Source organism: Pseudonaja textilis, chromosome 2 (assembly GCF_049901715.1).
Source record: "Pseudonaja textilis isolate UNSWEBS1 chromosome 2, rPseTex1.2, whole genome shotgun sequence".
Classification (NCBI taxonomy): Eukaryota; Metazoa; Chordata; class Lepidosauria; order Squamata; family Elapidae; genus Pseudonaja; species Pseudonaja textilis.
In genome coordinates this window covers 131,046,688-131,061,972 of record NC_141991.1, presented here as the reverse complement: position 1 = coordinate 131,061,972, position 15,285 = coordinate 131,046,688, and the positions used below count along the sequence as shown (strand labels likewise).

Sequence of the window (15,285 nt, the reverse complement as noted above, 5' to 3'; positions counted from 1 at the left end):
ACTGGCATACCATGTCCCCACTGACAACCCTTATCCAGTTATTAGAACAATTTAGAATAGCTTAGAAAGTGGAGTTCGTGTCATGACAGATTTCTTCTCAAGAAACGATAAATGCTAGTTGAGTTATGTTATAGCTACCATGAATTCTCTCATGGACTTGCTGGCAGTATGCAACCAAAATTTGTTCCTAAACAGATTAATACCAGAAATCTCACCAATCCCTATCTTCAAGCTATATTTGAAGAAGTATGAGGATTGTCTACTCAAATTTTAGCATTAGCAGAAGGTCAGAGAGTCCAGAAATCGTGATATTTATTACTGCTACTGCCTACTATTTTCCCCCTGCTTCCTCCAAGAATGTTGAATGGAGGACCTTGCACCTTGACCTCTTTGCTTACAACTAGGTAACAAAGCCATGTGCAGCCTCTTACATATATTTGACCTTCAGCTACATCCTAATGTAGGTTATGGCAGATTCGTGGAAGAACACATGTTCTTCACACATTAATAGCATTCACATGAAGAGGCAGGCCAGTCTGTTACATGGTTCATAATGAAACAGGATGCACACTTGCTTGCTATCCAATTTTGGGAACTGAAGGAAAGCTGTGGTTCTTAGCTTTAGTAAATGCACAGCTTTTACCCGTAGCTGTTATTGTTGACAGGGTGTGCATGGACAGGAACACACCAGTGGTGGGATTCAAATTTTTTTACTACCGGTTCTATGAGAGAGTGCTTTGCATGCAGCGTTCAAAATACACCAATTTCAAGCACTACACCTTACCTTCTAGGGCAGCCCCGTAAGTAAAACAGCTGAGGCACAGGAATCCACTATGCCATGTGAATCAGCTGAGCTGAAAAATGCGGAAATATAGGACAGGATAGGGCGGAGGCAGGTGGGTGGGGCCAGCTGATCATCAGAGCTACTGGTTCAGTAGAACCAGTCCGAACAGACAGCATCCCACCACTGGAACACACCCATTGTGTGTGGGGATACAATTCTCTGGATGTGGGATATTATTCTCAAACAGTTCTGCCTGGCCATAATACACCAGAGGCTGCTGATTTATCACTGGATCAGGTCAGCACTGTGCAATATGACTTGTGTCTATGATTCAGCTTTAAGAACCAAGCAGTATATCTTGGTTTCTAACAAGTGGAATTTGATCCTAGCATCTTTTTCACAGCCTGCTCAGATTTTGACTTGCTTGTTGCAGTGAACTGGCTGCTGCATTTAGGTTTAAGAGGCCTGGATTATATTCCATGCTCAATAATGTACTTCAGGTAACCAATAACTCTCAGCCAATAATTTTCCTTATGGGAGTGTTACGAAAGTAAAACAAGAGAACTGTGAATATGCCATTCAGAAACAAGACATTGTCAAACTTGAGAAGACAAAAGCAAAAATTCATTTGATCTCCGCTACATGAGAAGAGACTACAGTTTGGTGCTAAAACACATGATCTGCAGACCAATTGGATCTCAGTTGTCTCAGCTGAGTAATAAAAAGGGATCTGAAATTCTACAGGAGAATGTGTGTGCCAAACTACAGTAAAATATGGCCTGAAACCTTGTTTTTTTTTTTCAATCACCCTCACAACACTTCTTTCCCTTCTTCCTCATCTCCGAAGTTAGATAAGCTTAGGTCATTCTTGGCTGTTCCAGTGCTGAAATAGTATCTAAGACTAGCCTGAAGGTGTGGAACACCTGTTAGACTTAGTCACCCATTGGAAAAGTCAAGGCACCACAGTAATTGAGAATGCAGGCAGAAGACGCATGTGATGAGGATAACACATCACAAGCCAATATAGTTCTCTGTGGACTGAGAGAAGGAGCATTTAACTCAAGACCTAAGGAAAGCCCCAAGAGACCTCTGACTGTAGACTTGAAGTGCCACTGTTGGCTTGAGTACATTAAGTACATGGCTATTAGCGGGACTTGGAATAATTACAGATAGTCCTCATTTAGCAAGTGAATATGCCATTCAGAAACAAGACATTGTCAAACTTGAGAAGACAAAAGCAACAATTCATTTGATCTCCACTACATGAGAAGAGACTACAGTTTGGTGCTAAAACACGATCTGCAGACCTGTTAACTGTTTCTTTTAGTGAATGCCTCATGTAGCAACTGTTCAGAATTATGAAAATGATTAAAAAGTAATTTTATGACCAATCCTAATTTTTACAATCTCAGCAGGTCTCTAAAGCAAAGCTGACGTAGAATCATAAGCCACAACCATTGTTTCACTTAAATGCCCCAATTGTAGCCACTAAATGAGGATAACCTGTATTATTTTTTATTATTAACCTAAACCTTGCTTTCAGTCTGAGCTCTCTGAACATTTAATACACTCTGAGAACCTGCTCTCAGGATTATATTTAAAATATCAGTGCTGAAAAGCTTGTGTGCACCTTTCTGAATTTATGAACACTTGACACTTTCCACAAAGCAAGTTCCACTGCACATTTGAATCACATGACTACACACCTACTTGTGCAGGCTGGTTTTCTAGGTGAAAACCATATGTATCTACCTCCACATTTCCTCTAATGTAGGACCCCTGAAAGAAAAACAATACTCAGTCACTGACCCAACAAACTTAGGACTGTTTTGAACAATAGCATTTGAAGTATACTGTTCTCCAGTATGGAAGCTGGAAGGAAAGCAAGTTCTTCTGTGTTGACTGCAATGCTGATTCTTCTTCTACTTTAGTAATGAAATAGAACAAGGGATTTCCGTTGACATGACACTGAGAGGTGGGATGAAGAAAGCCTTTCCTGCCAGCCTGGATCTTCAGGTGTCAATTCTGCAATTCCCCTTAGCATCACTCCATGGCACTTGTTTTTCAAACTTGGGCACTTTAAGATGTATGAACTTCAATTCCCAGAATTTCCCGTTTGAAAAGCACTGCTCTATGGAATCAGGGAACTGGCACCAAAGTATCTTACCTTTAATGGTATCTCTCTCCCCTGTTTCTCTGTCAACCATGGGAACAGCTGCAATGAGAGAGAAGGGGACCTGATTTCCCCGCTTCTCAGCGTGTGCAAGAGAGGGGAAGGATGGAGGAAAAGCAAGCATTTTGGGTGTCAGTTGGGTTGAAGAACATTGAACATATAGTGAAACATATATTCAGCTCTCCTCACTGGACAGATATAAAATAATGGCCTCACCCAAACCTTTGGAACAGGAAGCAGTTGCACCCTGAAGGAGGGCATTAATAAGCAGCTTCCTTTCCACTTCCCTTCCCGCAACAGTTCTCCAATTGTGGAAGACCTCTGGATAGGAGACCTGGGGCCTAAAGATCTGCTCTCCCACCCCCACCCCCAACAGCAAAATTACCTTGCCATTCTTCCCAGCCCTAATAACTTGGAGATCTGCTGCCAGGTCTGGCCTAATTTTGCAAAATAAGTTGGGCAATGGGAGTCACTTTGGCAGAGTGGGAGAGTCTTTTATTTATTTTATTTTTTATATATTTGATTTGTCAATCACAAGATTATAGATATAAGTATAAACATGAGTAAGAATACAGGAAATAGGTACAAATAAATGAGGACAATAGGACAGGGATGGTAGGCACGATGGTGCACTTATGCACGCCCCTTACAGACCTCTTAGGAATGGGGTGAGGTCAATAATAGGTAGTTTGAGGTTAAAGGAGTGGGGGGTTTGAGGATGTAACAACAGAGTCAGGGAGTGCATTCCAGGCATTGACCACCCTGTTGCTGAAGTCGTACTTTCTGCAATCAAGTTTGAAACCCGTGTGTGTGTGTGTAGGGGGGCAGGTGAATGCTCACGGCAGCCTTCGGTGACCTCAATAACAGGACAGATGGTCCTTCTCCCGCCTTACCTTATTTGGGGGCCACGCGTGCAGACCATCCGAAAGGCTGTGTCTGGCCTGGCAGAAAGCGGACCCCCCCCACACACACACACACGCATACACCCTGCGCTCTTTAGAAATGGATCACACGAGAACACGAGGGCAGGCTCTGGAGTACGTCGAAGAGGCTGTTCTCCGTCCAGGTGTTTCCGGAAGGTCTGTCAAGGCATCTTCTCCCTCTTCCTCCTGCCGGGGCCCGGGAAGAAGTCTTAGTCACCCATTGCTTTATTGAAAGAGTCGACCTATTTTATCACGGACGGAGGGACGACTCTAATTCTACGTACTCTATGGAAAAACAAACACAAGGAAGCCCTTATCAGCGTGGATGATAAGTCGCCTCTTGGCCGATGATTGACTCTCATGGCAAAAAAAAAAAAAAAATGACCCGACCAGGTAAGAACGGAGGGGGCGGGGCGGGGGGGGGAAACTCTGACTCAGCTTCCCCTTCCAAGCGCTGGTCATTGGGCCAGCTTCTTCTGATTGGCTGATCGGTGCCCAACTCTACGTTTCATTGGCTCCCCGCATTCCCTATTAGGACTCCCTGCCCCGCCCGCTGTATTAATTTAGCCGGCGGGTTGGGGGAGTGCTGGGATTTTGCTGCAAGTCGCGAACGCTGGTGTTGCGGTTGCCGCCCGCTTCGTTTACCGCTGCCATGAGGGAGAGAAGGACTCCTCAGCCAGTAGTGGCCCGGTGCAAGTTGGTTCTGGTGGGGGATGTACATTGTGGCAAGACGGCCATGCTTCAGGTCCTGGCCAAAGACTGCTACCCGGAGGTAAGAGGAACCAGCCGGCTTGGGGAGGGGTGGAGGGGCGGCTTCCTCTGCGATCGCGGGAGGGTGAAAAGCGTTATCTTGCGCTTCCCCCCCCCCAGCGGCTTTGGCACCCGCGCGTTCTTTTGCGCCTCTTCTCGTTTCGCGGGGAATTGGATGGGTCCCTCATGCGGGATACCTCGGAGGGTGGGGTGGGGGGCTTCCTGCCATGCGGTTTCCCCTCCAGCCGGGAGATCCGACTTCGCTGGAATGGCATCACGTGGCTCCCGGCCCTTCTCGGGGGCTTGCTCTGCCCTTACCTAAGCCCGGTCTCTTGCAGAGCACCGGTGTTGCCGCCTCTGCGCAGATTTGGAAGTCCCTTGTAGCTTTCCTGGAGTACTTGGCGCGCCAAGTGGTCTCCGTTGCTTCGGGGCGGGTTGCGGGCTGCTGCCAATCTCATCGGTTTGCAGCCTGTCGGTATCCCCCCAAGCGGCTTGAGTTGCAGAGGTATTCACTGACCATCTCTGTTGCTTGCTCGATAGTAATTGCGATTTCGGGCTGTGTGCAAATCCTATGCAGGAGCTGCCCCCCCATCTCCATTTTTGCTCGTTTTGGAGCTAGGAAGGCCGTTTTGGCCAAGCCCCCCCTTCTTGTTCTAATAAACACACAACCGATTGCTGTGTTCACGGGATGATGATTCTCTGTCTTCTGTCTTTATTTTAGACCTACGTGCCCACTGTTTTTGAGAACTACACAGCATGCCTGGAAACGGAGGAGCAACGGGTGGAGCTCAGTCTGTGGGACACATCTGGTAAGGCACCTCTTTTCCTTCTGTGCTTGGCTGCTGCTCAGGACCGACCCACATTCTCCTTATGCTGCAATGGAGTGGTCTAACTGAAGGACTAGCTTGTGTAGGACCTAGTAGCTGGCCAAGGGATATCAATCCTGAACATTCCTTGCTACTGATTACTACCTGGTGTATGAAATGAGGAGTTCTAGTCTGTTTCTAAGGGAGGTAAGGGGGAGGCAGAAGACTTACTAGTCTGTTTAGTTTTGAGGTCAGGAAGACTACACTGCAGGTAGAAATGCATGAAGGTGCTTTTTGTCATAACTGGGAAAGAACAATACATGGCCTGGCTTAGAGGTAGTTTTTTGAGGCAAGTTAGACCATATATGTGTATTTCAAACCTTTAGCACAAAGAAAGGATAATGTGCTTTGTGTATTGTAGTGTTGCAATCTTGGACTGGAAAGATATTTTTGCATTTATATGTAGAAACTAATACCTTTTTAAGGATTTATATTGAGTGGGTGGGTATGATGTGAAACTAGAAGAGATTGGTAAGAGTAAGACTTTTAAGGCTTGCATCTTGACCAAATACCACCTCCGAACCATTCTTAAAGGGAAGTGGCGCTAAACATCTATTTTGAGATTTCAAACCTGGGCTAGAGACTTTTTCTAGCTCCTTAAATAAGATGCTCCGGTATCTCAGCCTTTTAAGTAATGCAGCAGTCCCACCCCATCTACTGCTTGCACCTGCTTTTTCCCCCAGTCCTTCTGATAAACCCTGTGAAGGCTGTTAAGCTCCCACCCATCTATTTTATCCATCCCTTCATCTCTCCCTGAATGTGTGATGTGTGTGTGTGTGTGATTTTCCCGGTTTTTCATGCACATTGAGGAAGAATCCCAGGGCAAAAGGGGTTCAGTGGATTCTGCAAGAGGAATCAAGGGGGCAAAGCAGCCCTTTATAATAAGGGGGCTCTTGAAAGTATTGTATGTGTGATGGAGGAGGTGCCAAGAAGAGAGTTCTCCTAGCAACTAGGGATGGGCATCATCCCCTCTTTTGAAGGGGATTGAAAGTGGGGGGACCCTGGCTATTTGGATCCCCTTGTTGCCATGGTGATTGTGCTGGTGCAGGGAACCAGGGGCTGATTGCTATTCTAGGCACGAAGCGTCTGGGCTGCAACATTTTGGATGCTGCGGTTCCTGAGGGGGGAGAATAGCCTGTGTATATTATTCATCTCTCCCTCACTTTGCAGCCAGCCAACACTACACCGCCATAGTCCATTCGCTGTTCCTGCATGTATGACATGCCTGGAACATGCACAACTCATTTTTCTCCATGTTTAATGAGAAATGTTACCGGACAACTCCATTCTTCCCTCTAAACTACATACTCTCCTCGTAAATCTCTGTAATTGGAAATGTCTGTATCCCTTTTTTTTTTCCACATTCAGTATTGCTTATATGTCAGGTGTGAAAGAGGAAATGGACTTTGTTTGGTAAAACGTGGTTGAACTATTTCCTGGGGATATGAAGGATGGGAGTGAGTAAGCAAAGCCCTGCAGATTTCTGACTCCTGTTACTTTTTCATGTTATTCCTTTGAAGGGGGAGAGGGGTGTTAAAAGCACAAAACCTGGAAGTGTATCTAATCCCAGCACTGGGCAGTTTTATCATCTGTCATTCATGCAAGCAACTTTTTTCCCCCTCAACAATATTGGCAAAGGGGAAAGAGAAGGACGTGTTGAGTCACTTCATGGCTTTTCTCACTACTTCTCGTAGGATCCCCATATTATGACAATGTGCGCCCCCTATGCTACAGTGATTCAGATGCCGTCCTGCTCTGTTTTGATGTCAGTCGTCCTGAGACCATGGATAGTGCAATGAAGAAGGTAAGGAAGGTGTGACCTGGCTAGATGATCCCATTGTCCTGCCTACTGGGACTTGACTTGATCTAAAGCAAGGGCCTTCAAACTTGGCAAGTTCAAGACTTGTGGATTTCAACTCCCAGAATTCCTGAGCTAACATGACTGGAGGAGGAATTCTGGGAGTTGAAGTCCACAAGTCTTTAAAGCTACCAAGTTTGAAGAGCCCTGATCTAAAGCTTTGAGGATGTTTTTAAAGGGGGAAAAAGGGAAATATGAGTGACTTTGAGGCACTGAGGAGAGAGAAGCTAACATCACCAAAAGTAGGGTGGACCAGAACAAAGAAATAGCTCTAGTTTTAAAACCCTACTTTAAAAGTAATACAGAAGTTTTAAATACAATTCATTTAATTACTCACTTTGTATGGCATTTTGTTTTTTTGCCACAAAATAAATTTCATTGTTGAAGCAAGCATTTCGAGTACTCTGGAACTTGTATATAGGCCTCTAAAGGGATTGTAAGAGATTGTATTTTGAGAAGGAAATTCTACAGTTTTTTTTAAATGTGTACCACTGTAATCAACATCACAGGTTTCAGACTCTGAAGGTTTCTTATTAGGTACAGATACTGCATTGGTGAGAAATGTCACCCAATAAGTTTCTTTTCCCTAATTTTAGAAGAATGGGTTTGAATTCAGTGCAACTCTGCTCAGAATTAGAACTATTGAGATCAAGGAAGCTATGGTGATTTCTTCGGTGTGCATTTGAAAAGATCTTAATATTTCACATAGGACATTTGATATTTAAAAGGCCTGCATTCATTGTGGCAAAAAGGGAAATGGTGATACCAATTGTTTAATTACTTTGCTTTGTGGTGCATTTTGTTTTTAACTTGGCCTGGATAGCAGGGAATTGCAATGGCAGATCAGGGCAGTTTCTCTAACCAAGATGTGCTCTTAAGACTTGTATTAAATGACTTTAACATTTCTTGTACTGTCTTTTTCCTTTCCAGTGGAAGACTGAAATCTTGGACTATTGTCACAATACCCGTGTGCTGCTGATAGGATGCAAGACAGACCTGCGCACTGACCTCAGCACGCTGATGGAGTTGTCTCACCAAAAGCAAGCCCCAGTCTCTTATGAACAGGTGAGGCAATACAGGATGTTGGTACTGGTCTGAATATCTATTGGCAATTCTTTCTTTCAACTGGGACCTTTCCTGGGGCATCAGGCCTCCTCATTTTCAAACTTGTTCTAGTTTACCTTTTTCTTCTTCTTTCCAAGATGACTAAAATAGTATCAGGGACGCTAGACTTAAGGCTTGCATATGCTAATGAACTTGTCATCTTTCACCTTCAAGTATTGCTGTGTTATTGGAAATGCCTGCAATGAAGTATTATTTCTATAAGAATATAAAACCACTGCTGGATCACAGCCAATTTCCTGCAAACACCCTGTTTGTTATCAGAATCACATACTTGAGATGGGTGGGCAGATAACTCTAAATCCATAAAGTTAATCCAGTGAGGATTGTAGGCCAGAGGTAGAAACCTGGTATACTCTTAAATGGTTTGGACCGGTAGTTCTACTAAGATTAATCAAGGAAAACTGAAAATAAACAGCCGTGATGGCGCAGTGGCTAGAATGCAGTATTGCAGGTTAAATTGACAGTTCGATCCTAACAGTTCAAGGTTGGCTCAGCCTTCCATCTTTCTGAGGACCCAGATTGTTGGGGGAAATATGCTGGCTCTGTAAACCAGGAGTTTCCAACCTCTGGTCTGTGGACTGGCACTAGACCATGGCATGCCGGAAACCAGGCTGCACAAACAAGCACAACCCCATCCACGGGATACAGGCAGCATGCAAAACTACTCCCCCTCTGGTCTGGTGGGGGTGGGGGGGAACCTCTCTCCACGCTGCTGGTCCCTGGTGCCCAAATAGTTGGGGGGCGGGGAAGGGCGCTGCTGTAAACCACTTAGACAGGGCTGTAACGCTCTACAAAGCGGTGTATAAGTCTAAGGGCTATTGCTGTTGTGAGAACTGTAGCCTAAAATCCCAGAGGACACTAGATTACTGATTTCTATTCTAAGCGGTATTGCATCAGTGTTGGTGGCTATTGTTCCCTTCTTTGCCAAAGGAACTTGAAAAGCCCCCTGGTGGAGTGAGAAAAGTGCTCTTTCATAGAAAGCGAAAAGTCATTTTGCTTGGTCAGCTCCTGAAGGATGAGAATAATAGTCCAGTCCTTCCATGGGAGGACCATATTCCTCCATGTCCTCATTCCTCTACGGCCCCTGAAGACCCTACCATGAGCCTGGTGTTTGTTCTGTAAAAGCGCTAAGGCCGTGATGGCAAACCTATGTGGCATGCAGAGCCCTCTCTGTGGGCTTATGCGCCATCGCCCCAGCTCAGCACCGCTGCGCATGCGCGCGCACCTCCTGCCAACCGGCTGGTCTTTGGCTCTCTGCTGCGCATGAACAGGGTGGGGTGCATGCACAGGAGCATGTGCGTGTTGCATTTTGGGGGTGCACGCACATGGGCTTTGGGGACTTGGTGCTGAAAAGGTTAGCCATCACTGCCCTGAGGGGAGTCCTAATGCCTCTTTTCCTTTCCAGGGTTGTTCTGTCGCCAAGCAGCTGGGAGCAGAAAGTTACCTAGAATGCTCTGCCTTCACATCAGAGAAGAGTGTCCACAGCATCTTCCGGACAGTGGCGTCCCTCTGCCTCACCAAGCCTGGCCTCCCAGGGCCCCCCAAGAGCCCCACCCGAAGCTTCCCCAAGAGACTTCTCCGTCTTCCCAGCCGATCGGAGCTCATTTCTTCCACTTTTAAGAAGGAGAAAGCAAAAAGTTGTTCCGTCATGTGAAGGAGCTGGCAGGAGAGGGTGGTGATGGAACCGCTGTGGACTCCTGGGCCTCCAGGTGGCCCCCCTCCAGGGTGTGGGATTCAGGGACCGGGCTTGGCTCCTCCAAGCCAGAGCTGGAAAGTTCAGAAGGATCCAGTTTCCCTTTCTTCCTGCTATCCAGGGAAGAGGGGGAAACGGCAAAACATGGCTGGACGGCTTGAACGAAGATTGGTGCAAGACTTGCCTCCTCTGCAAGTCTTGGGGCTTGGCACAGCGACATCTTGGACGGTAGCTCCTGGTGACTATGGCGCATATTTGAAGGAACTGGAGGGGGGGATTACCACCACCACTATCCCGCCTTGCCAATGCACAGTTAATATTCTTCCTTTGGCCCTGGGTCATCCCATACACCTGCTGCTTATCAATTGCCTGTTGGATGCGGACTGAGTGCAAGCATCTCCCTCTATGCCAGCACATGTACCCCTCTCTGAATCTAGGGTACAGGTGCCCAGGCACCCCTCGTGGAAATAAAGCTGGGGGGGAGAGAATGACCTATTGATCTTGTGTATATGTGTGGAAAGAATGGAAATATAGGGGGAGGGGGGAGATCTGTGAAATGTTCAGTGTTATTAAAAGAGAACTTATTTATTCATGAAAATATAATGCAGATTAACCATCTTATTCAAAGGGCTTTCTTCTTTGCCATCACCTCTCTTCCGCTCTCCCAGTGATAGAAGGGAATAAGGAGAAACTATTTTACAACACTTCAAATTTTGATTCCTTTCCCTCATCCCCAAAGGTTGGGGGGGCAGGGGGTTTGCCTTCCCGTTGTTCTAGCTGTGGGTCAAAGTCCTAAAGTAATATTTAAAACATTTCCAAATGACTCTAAATCTGGGAGCTACCTGGTGTGGCTTTCGTCAGTCAAAGTGAAGGAAATCAGCTGGATCTAAGATAGGCAATATGTACCGCTTTTACATTCCAATTCCCACCAATCCTAGTCTCTGGCCAACAGGGAAGGATGCTGGCAGTTGGGATCAATAGCTTTTGGGAGGCTGCTTTGTTTTGGCTCCTGAAACATAAACATTTTATTTCAGATTTGTAGTCTCAGGCCAGGATTTTGCTGTATTTTTAATTTGGAGATGTATTCTGCAAACACTGCTATGCTGAAGGCTCCTGATTTTAAATAGAGCTCTTAATTTAAATCATACCTCTTCTGTAGGGTGATCACAAACTGCCCCAGTAGCTCTTGTGGGCTAATTGTGGCCTGGTTTTAATGGACAAACTGAGCCTCTATCACATGAACTATATTTCTGGTTGCAATTATCCTGTGAATGCTAAGAGTGCCATGGAATTAGAAGATTTTAAAATGCCGTATTGATACAACCAGCAAAGTAGGAGAAATCCTTTGGTTCTGAAAAAACATGTTGCTGCTTCTATCATAGCAGCCTATCTACTAATTGTATATATATATTAGATTTTATTTTGTCCAGTTCAAAGCATATCTAGCACTCCCTTCTGATAATCCCGTGTTAGTGAATGTTTATCATGGAAGAGGCCCTTTTAGTGGAAGAGGGCTTATTCTCTTGTATGATAAGTACAGGTAGTCCTCACTTATGACCACAATTGACCCCAAAATTTATGCTTGCCCCATTTTATGATCTTTCTTGCCACAGTCAAGTGAATCACCGTAATTGTTAAATTAGTAACACGGTTAAGTGCATCTGGCCTTCCCATTGGCTTGGTTTGTCAGAAGGTTGCAAAAGATGATCACATGTCTTCAGGACATTGCAGCTGTTGTAAATATGAGTCAATTGCCAAGGGTCTGAATTTTGATCACATGATCGTGGGGATGCTGCAATGGTCATTGCAGATGTGAAAAATAGTCATCAGTCATTTTTTTTCAGTGCTGTTACAACTTTGAACGGTCACTAAAAATGAACTGTTGTAAGTTTAGGATTACCTGTAGTTCTCTTAGGTGGGCTGATCTATAAATGGTTGCTTATTTGGTTGTGAAATCAGGTCTTATTTTTTTCTCTCTAATGGGTTCTTATAAATTCTTTTATAAGGATTGCAAGCACTTGTTGATGTCTGATGCTTGCCTGCCAATGGTTAAGCTTCATTACCCATTAGGAATATTTTGCAAGATAGTCACAGATTGAAAAGGCTACAAGTGAATGCATCACACAAGAGCAGTGTTGTTAGTTTATTTAACTTTACATTTGATGAGGTCCTTTTCACAAAGATGTTACACATTTCTTCATTGTAGTAGGTGCAGAGTCTGTTGGCGAAATCTGTCCGATTTCAGTGATGTGCACCTGAGAGTATGATAAGTGCTTTGTTATTATTGAGCAGAAGAAAGAGAAGTCAAGCTTGACGGAAGATTTTATTGCTAGACTGAAGGCGACTCCTAACCTGAATACATATGTAAAGCTTATGTAAACTTGTTGAATCAGGGTCAATTTATGACAAGACCATGCAGTTAGTTCTCTTGACAGTTATATGATAGAAGATTGCCAATGCCTTCCATGATACTTTAAAATTTTTTTAGTGTTGCCCAGTGTTTCTCAACCAAGACAACTTTATGAAGTGTGGAATTCAGTCCCCAGAATTTTCCAGTCAGCAAGCTTATACAGGATTTGAGGAGTGGTGGTCTACAGACCTTAAAATTGACAAGATTGAAAGGCATTGGGCCAACCCGTAACTCTGGAATTCTAATCCTGTTTAGTTCTCAGATCCAGACAAGTCCAGAAGAGGTCAAAAATATAGTTGAATATTGGTGGCAAGAGCATTCTCCTTTGTTCTAAGATGCCTTTACAGGCAGACAAGTTAAGCTGCAGTTACACACGAGAACCTTGGATCTCCACATGCTGGGGGCTCTGTAAAAAAAAAGGTTACCTTTTGAGCATCACTTGTAGACTTAGGATATGGCAGTTCCAGGCAACAATAATACTAAAAGGTGCATGTTTTTTAGTGATTGTTGTATACATTAGTCTTCCATCTACTACCTTCTAGACGTCTGAACCTCAGATCCCAAAATTCTCAGCAATCCCTGGGTTGGCTGGAAACAGTATCCATTCAACTAAAGGGTGCCCAAACTGGGGAAGGCTGGCCCAGCTAAAGAGTCTGCTTGATAAATAAAATCTATTCAATACTGCTAAAAGCTATGCAACTGAAAGACCAAGCCTTGAATTTTGCTTCTCTTATTACATTGACTTTGTTTGCAAAATGTCATATAGAAGAACAATGACTCATTGAAGTACACTAAACCTGAGAACCTGTTCCTGGTTTTTCCAACCAGTTGAGTTGCCTTGGAGATGTTAAGACTCTAACCAGAATTTAGCTAGTAAGCTAGTAAGACCAAAGGTAATTCTGCAATCCTAGCACATCTAGAAGTGCTATTAGGTCGCAGAACCCTTAATGAGTTGAATGATACTCCCACAGTCCAAATCACCAGTAGTCATCTTCCCTCAAGCTAGCCCACCAATAATGTTGGACTTGCCTTTGAAGGCAGCTATTTTACATTTTTTTGGAAGCTGGGGTTGAAACTGGTTAATTCTCCAGGCTTTCCATCCTACTTACTAGCTGAACATTTTTCTTTCTTTCTACAGCACAGTTAATCTGCTCTTGGGATACCACACCACATCTGAATTACATTTTAATTACCTTCTTGCTGTTACAGAGTTGTGCTTGGTAAATAAAATATATATTTTATTTGAAATCAGGATATACTGTATTTAATATACATCCTCATTTTGTGATAGTTTTGAGGAAGCTGATGCAATTCTATTTCCAATAGTGGCAAATATCTGTAGCTTGGATATAGAATGAGGATGAAGATTCATTCTCTAAGCTTGTGGATGGTTTCTGAACGTTTATTTACCAGACTAGGTAACATGTTCAGTGGAGTTTAGGTTGTGGTTTACAACCACAATTGGGATTGGAATTTTGGTTGATAAGCAATGCAATTCAGTGAATCCAACAGAAGAACATTTGACACATCTCCTAAACTCATCGGAAGATGTTATCTAGCCTGGTAACAAAACATTCAGAAACCAACCCACAAGCTCAGAGAACGAACCTTTACCCTCACCTATTTCCGTTGGATAGAGAGAGAAAAAGTCTAAAATTCTATCAATGACAAAATTATAAGTATTTTCTTGGGTAGGAATGGAACCTATTCTTACCTCTAAGAGGGAGTCAAAGATGACAAAAATGTCTGAATGCGTCATCTTGCCTGAGATCCAAAGTCCTTAATCATCTACACTTTTGCTGGCTTGTCATATACTACACCATAGCTAGGCAGTAACACAAAGTGTTCTGGACTTTATCCCCTGAGCAAATAAGTGCCTTCAATCATCCGGTCTATGAAACTTTCATATGGAAATTTACAAAATGGGTAGTACACATGAGTGGACTGTGGGAAAGAAGGCAGTTTCCATGGGTGTAACTACCCTGAGTTAAATGGGAAAGACAGTCCCATGTTACGAAGTGTGCTAGATTCATTATTAGATCAGATGGATATTTGAAGAGGGAGCAGCAAGAAAGTGACGCGTCTGATTTGTATGACCTGCTTTTCAACCCCTGAGTTGCTTCTATTAGACATAATGGAAGATGCTGTCCTAATACCAGCTATTCAACATGAGTTAGAAAAAGACCATTTCCTTGACCTTTGCAAAGCTTCTTGTTCCAGCCCAGGTGGAGAGATCCTAATTTCAAGACAATGGATGTTCTAACATGTTTTGTTGGAACTGAAAACAAAAGTAAATAATGTAGCTAAGTAAAGAAATCATATAAAAAACTGATAATTCCTGTCAGTCACAAAATACCAGATGACTCTCAGATTGTCTATCGATCCAAAAGCTATTCTATTCGGTGTTCTATTCAACCTTTATAATATAGGTAGGTCTCAATTAGTGCAGTTAATGTATCCCGCAAAATGGTAGCGTTATTTTAGCTTGTGAAATATCTGAAGTGATATTTTTATGGAAAATATGGCATTTGATTACAGCTCAACAGTAATATTGATTTGTTAAAAATAATTTTATAGATATATTACCATAAAGGATAAAAATAATATACTTTTAATTTAATGTATTGTAAACAAAATCACACAGTAGTACTAGAAAGCAAAATAAAAACAAATTCCACTATGGATTCGACTATTTCAACATTG

At 43.6% G+C, this 15,285-nt stretch overlaps 2 protein-coding genes and 1 long non-coding RNA gene across 4 annotated transcripts in view; 1 reads left to right on the top strand and 2 right to left on the bottom strand.

Annotated features, from left to right (window-relative positions):
- Positions 1 to 4,084, bottom strand: part of DRC2 (dynein regulatory complex subunit 2) — a 40,833-nt gene extending 36,749 nt beyond the window's left edge. The window contains exon 1 of one of the 2 annotated variants that reach the window (XM_087925304.1): positions 3,851 to 4,084. In XM_087925304.1, the coding sequence (XP_087781430.1) occupies positions 3,851 to 3,939 (89 nt within the window). In that variant the 5' untranslated portion in view covers positions 3,940 to 4,084. The remainder of the gene's footprint in view (positions 1 to 3,850) is intronic. The other variant, XM_087925303.1, reaches the window with a different exon arrangement.
- A 336-nt stretch (positions 4,085 to 4,420) lies between these two features.
- On the top strand, positions 4,421 to 10,793 carry RND1 (Rho family GTPase 1). Its single transcript, XM_026714819.2, has 5 exons — positions 4,421 to 4,652; positions 5,352 to 5,439; positions 7,191 to 7,300; positions 8,285 to 8,419; positions 9,885 to 10,793. The coding sequence occupies exons 1-5, from the start codon at positions 4,533 to 4,535 to the stop codon at positions 10,131 to 10,133; spliced, it is 702 nt and encodes a 233-aa protein (XP_026570604.1). The 5' UTR covers positions 4,421 to 4,532; the 3' UTR covers positions 10,134 to 10,793.
- Positions 10,794 to 12,302: 1,509 nt separating this feature from the next.
- Positions 12,303 to 14,433, bottom strand: LOC148127082 (uncharacterized). The gene is made up of 2 exons (XR_015741913.1): positions 14,297 to 14,433; positions 12,303 to 12,427 (listed from the first exon to the last, which is right to left on the bottom strand). It is a non-coding gene; the product is annotated as an uncharacterized LOC148127082 (long non-coding RNA).
- Positions 14,434 to 15,285: the final 852 nt, after the last annotated feature.

What these genes read in the sequence shown, in the direction of transcription:
- RND1 (XM_026714819.2), top strand. Translation starts at nt 4,533, where the DNA reads ATGAGGGAGAGAAGGACTCCTCAGCCAGTAGTGGCCCGGTGCAAGTTG. An exon ending in TGGATAGTGCAATGAAGAAG is followed by an intron (nt 7,301 to 8,284) that starts GTAAGGAAGGTG and finishes TTTCCTTTCCAG; the next exon opens with TGGAAGACTGAAATCTTGGA. An exon ending in CCCCAGTCTCTTATGAACAG is followed by an intron (nt 8,420 to 9,884) that starts GTGAGGCAATAC and finishes TTTCCTTTCCAG; the next exon opens with GGTTGTTCTGTCGCCAAGCA.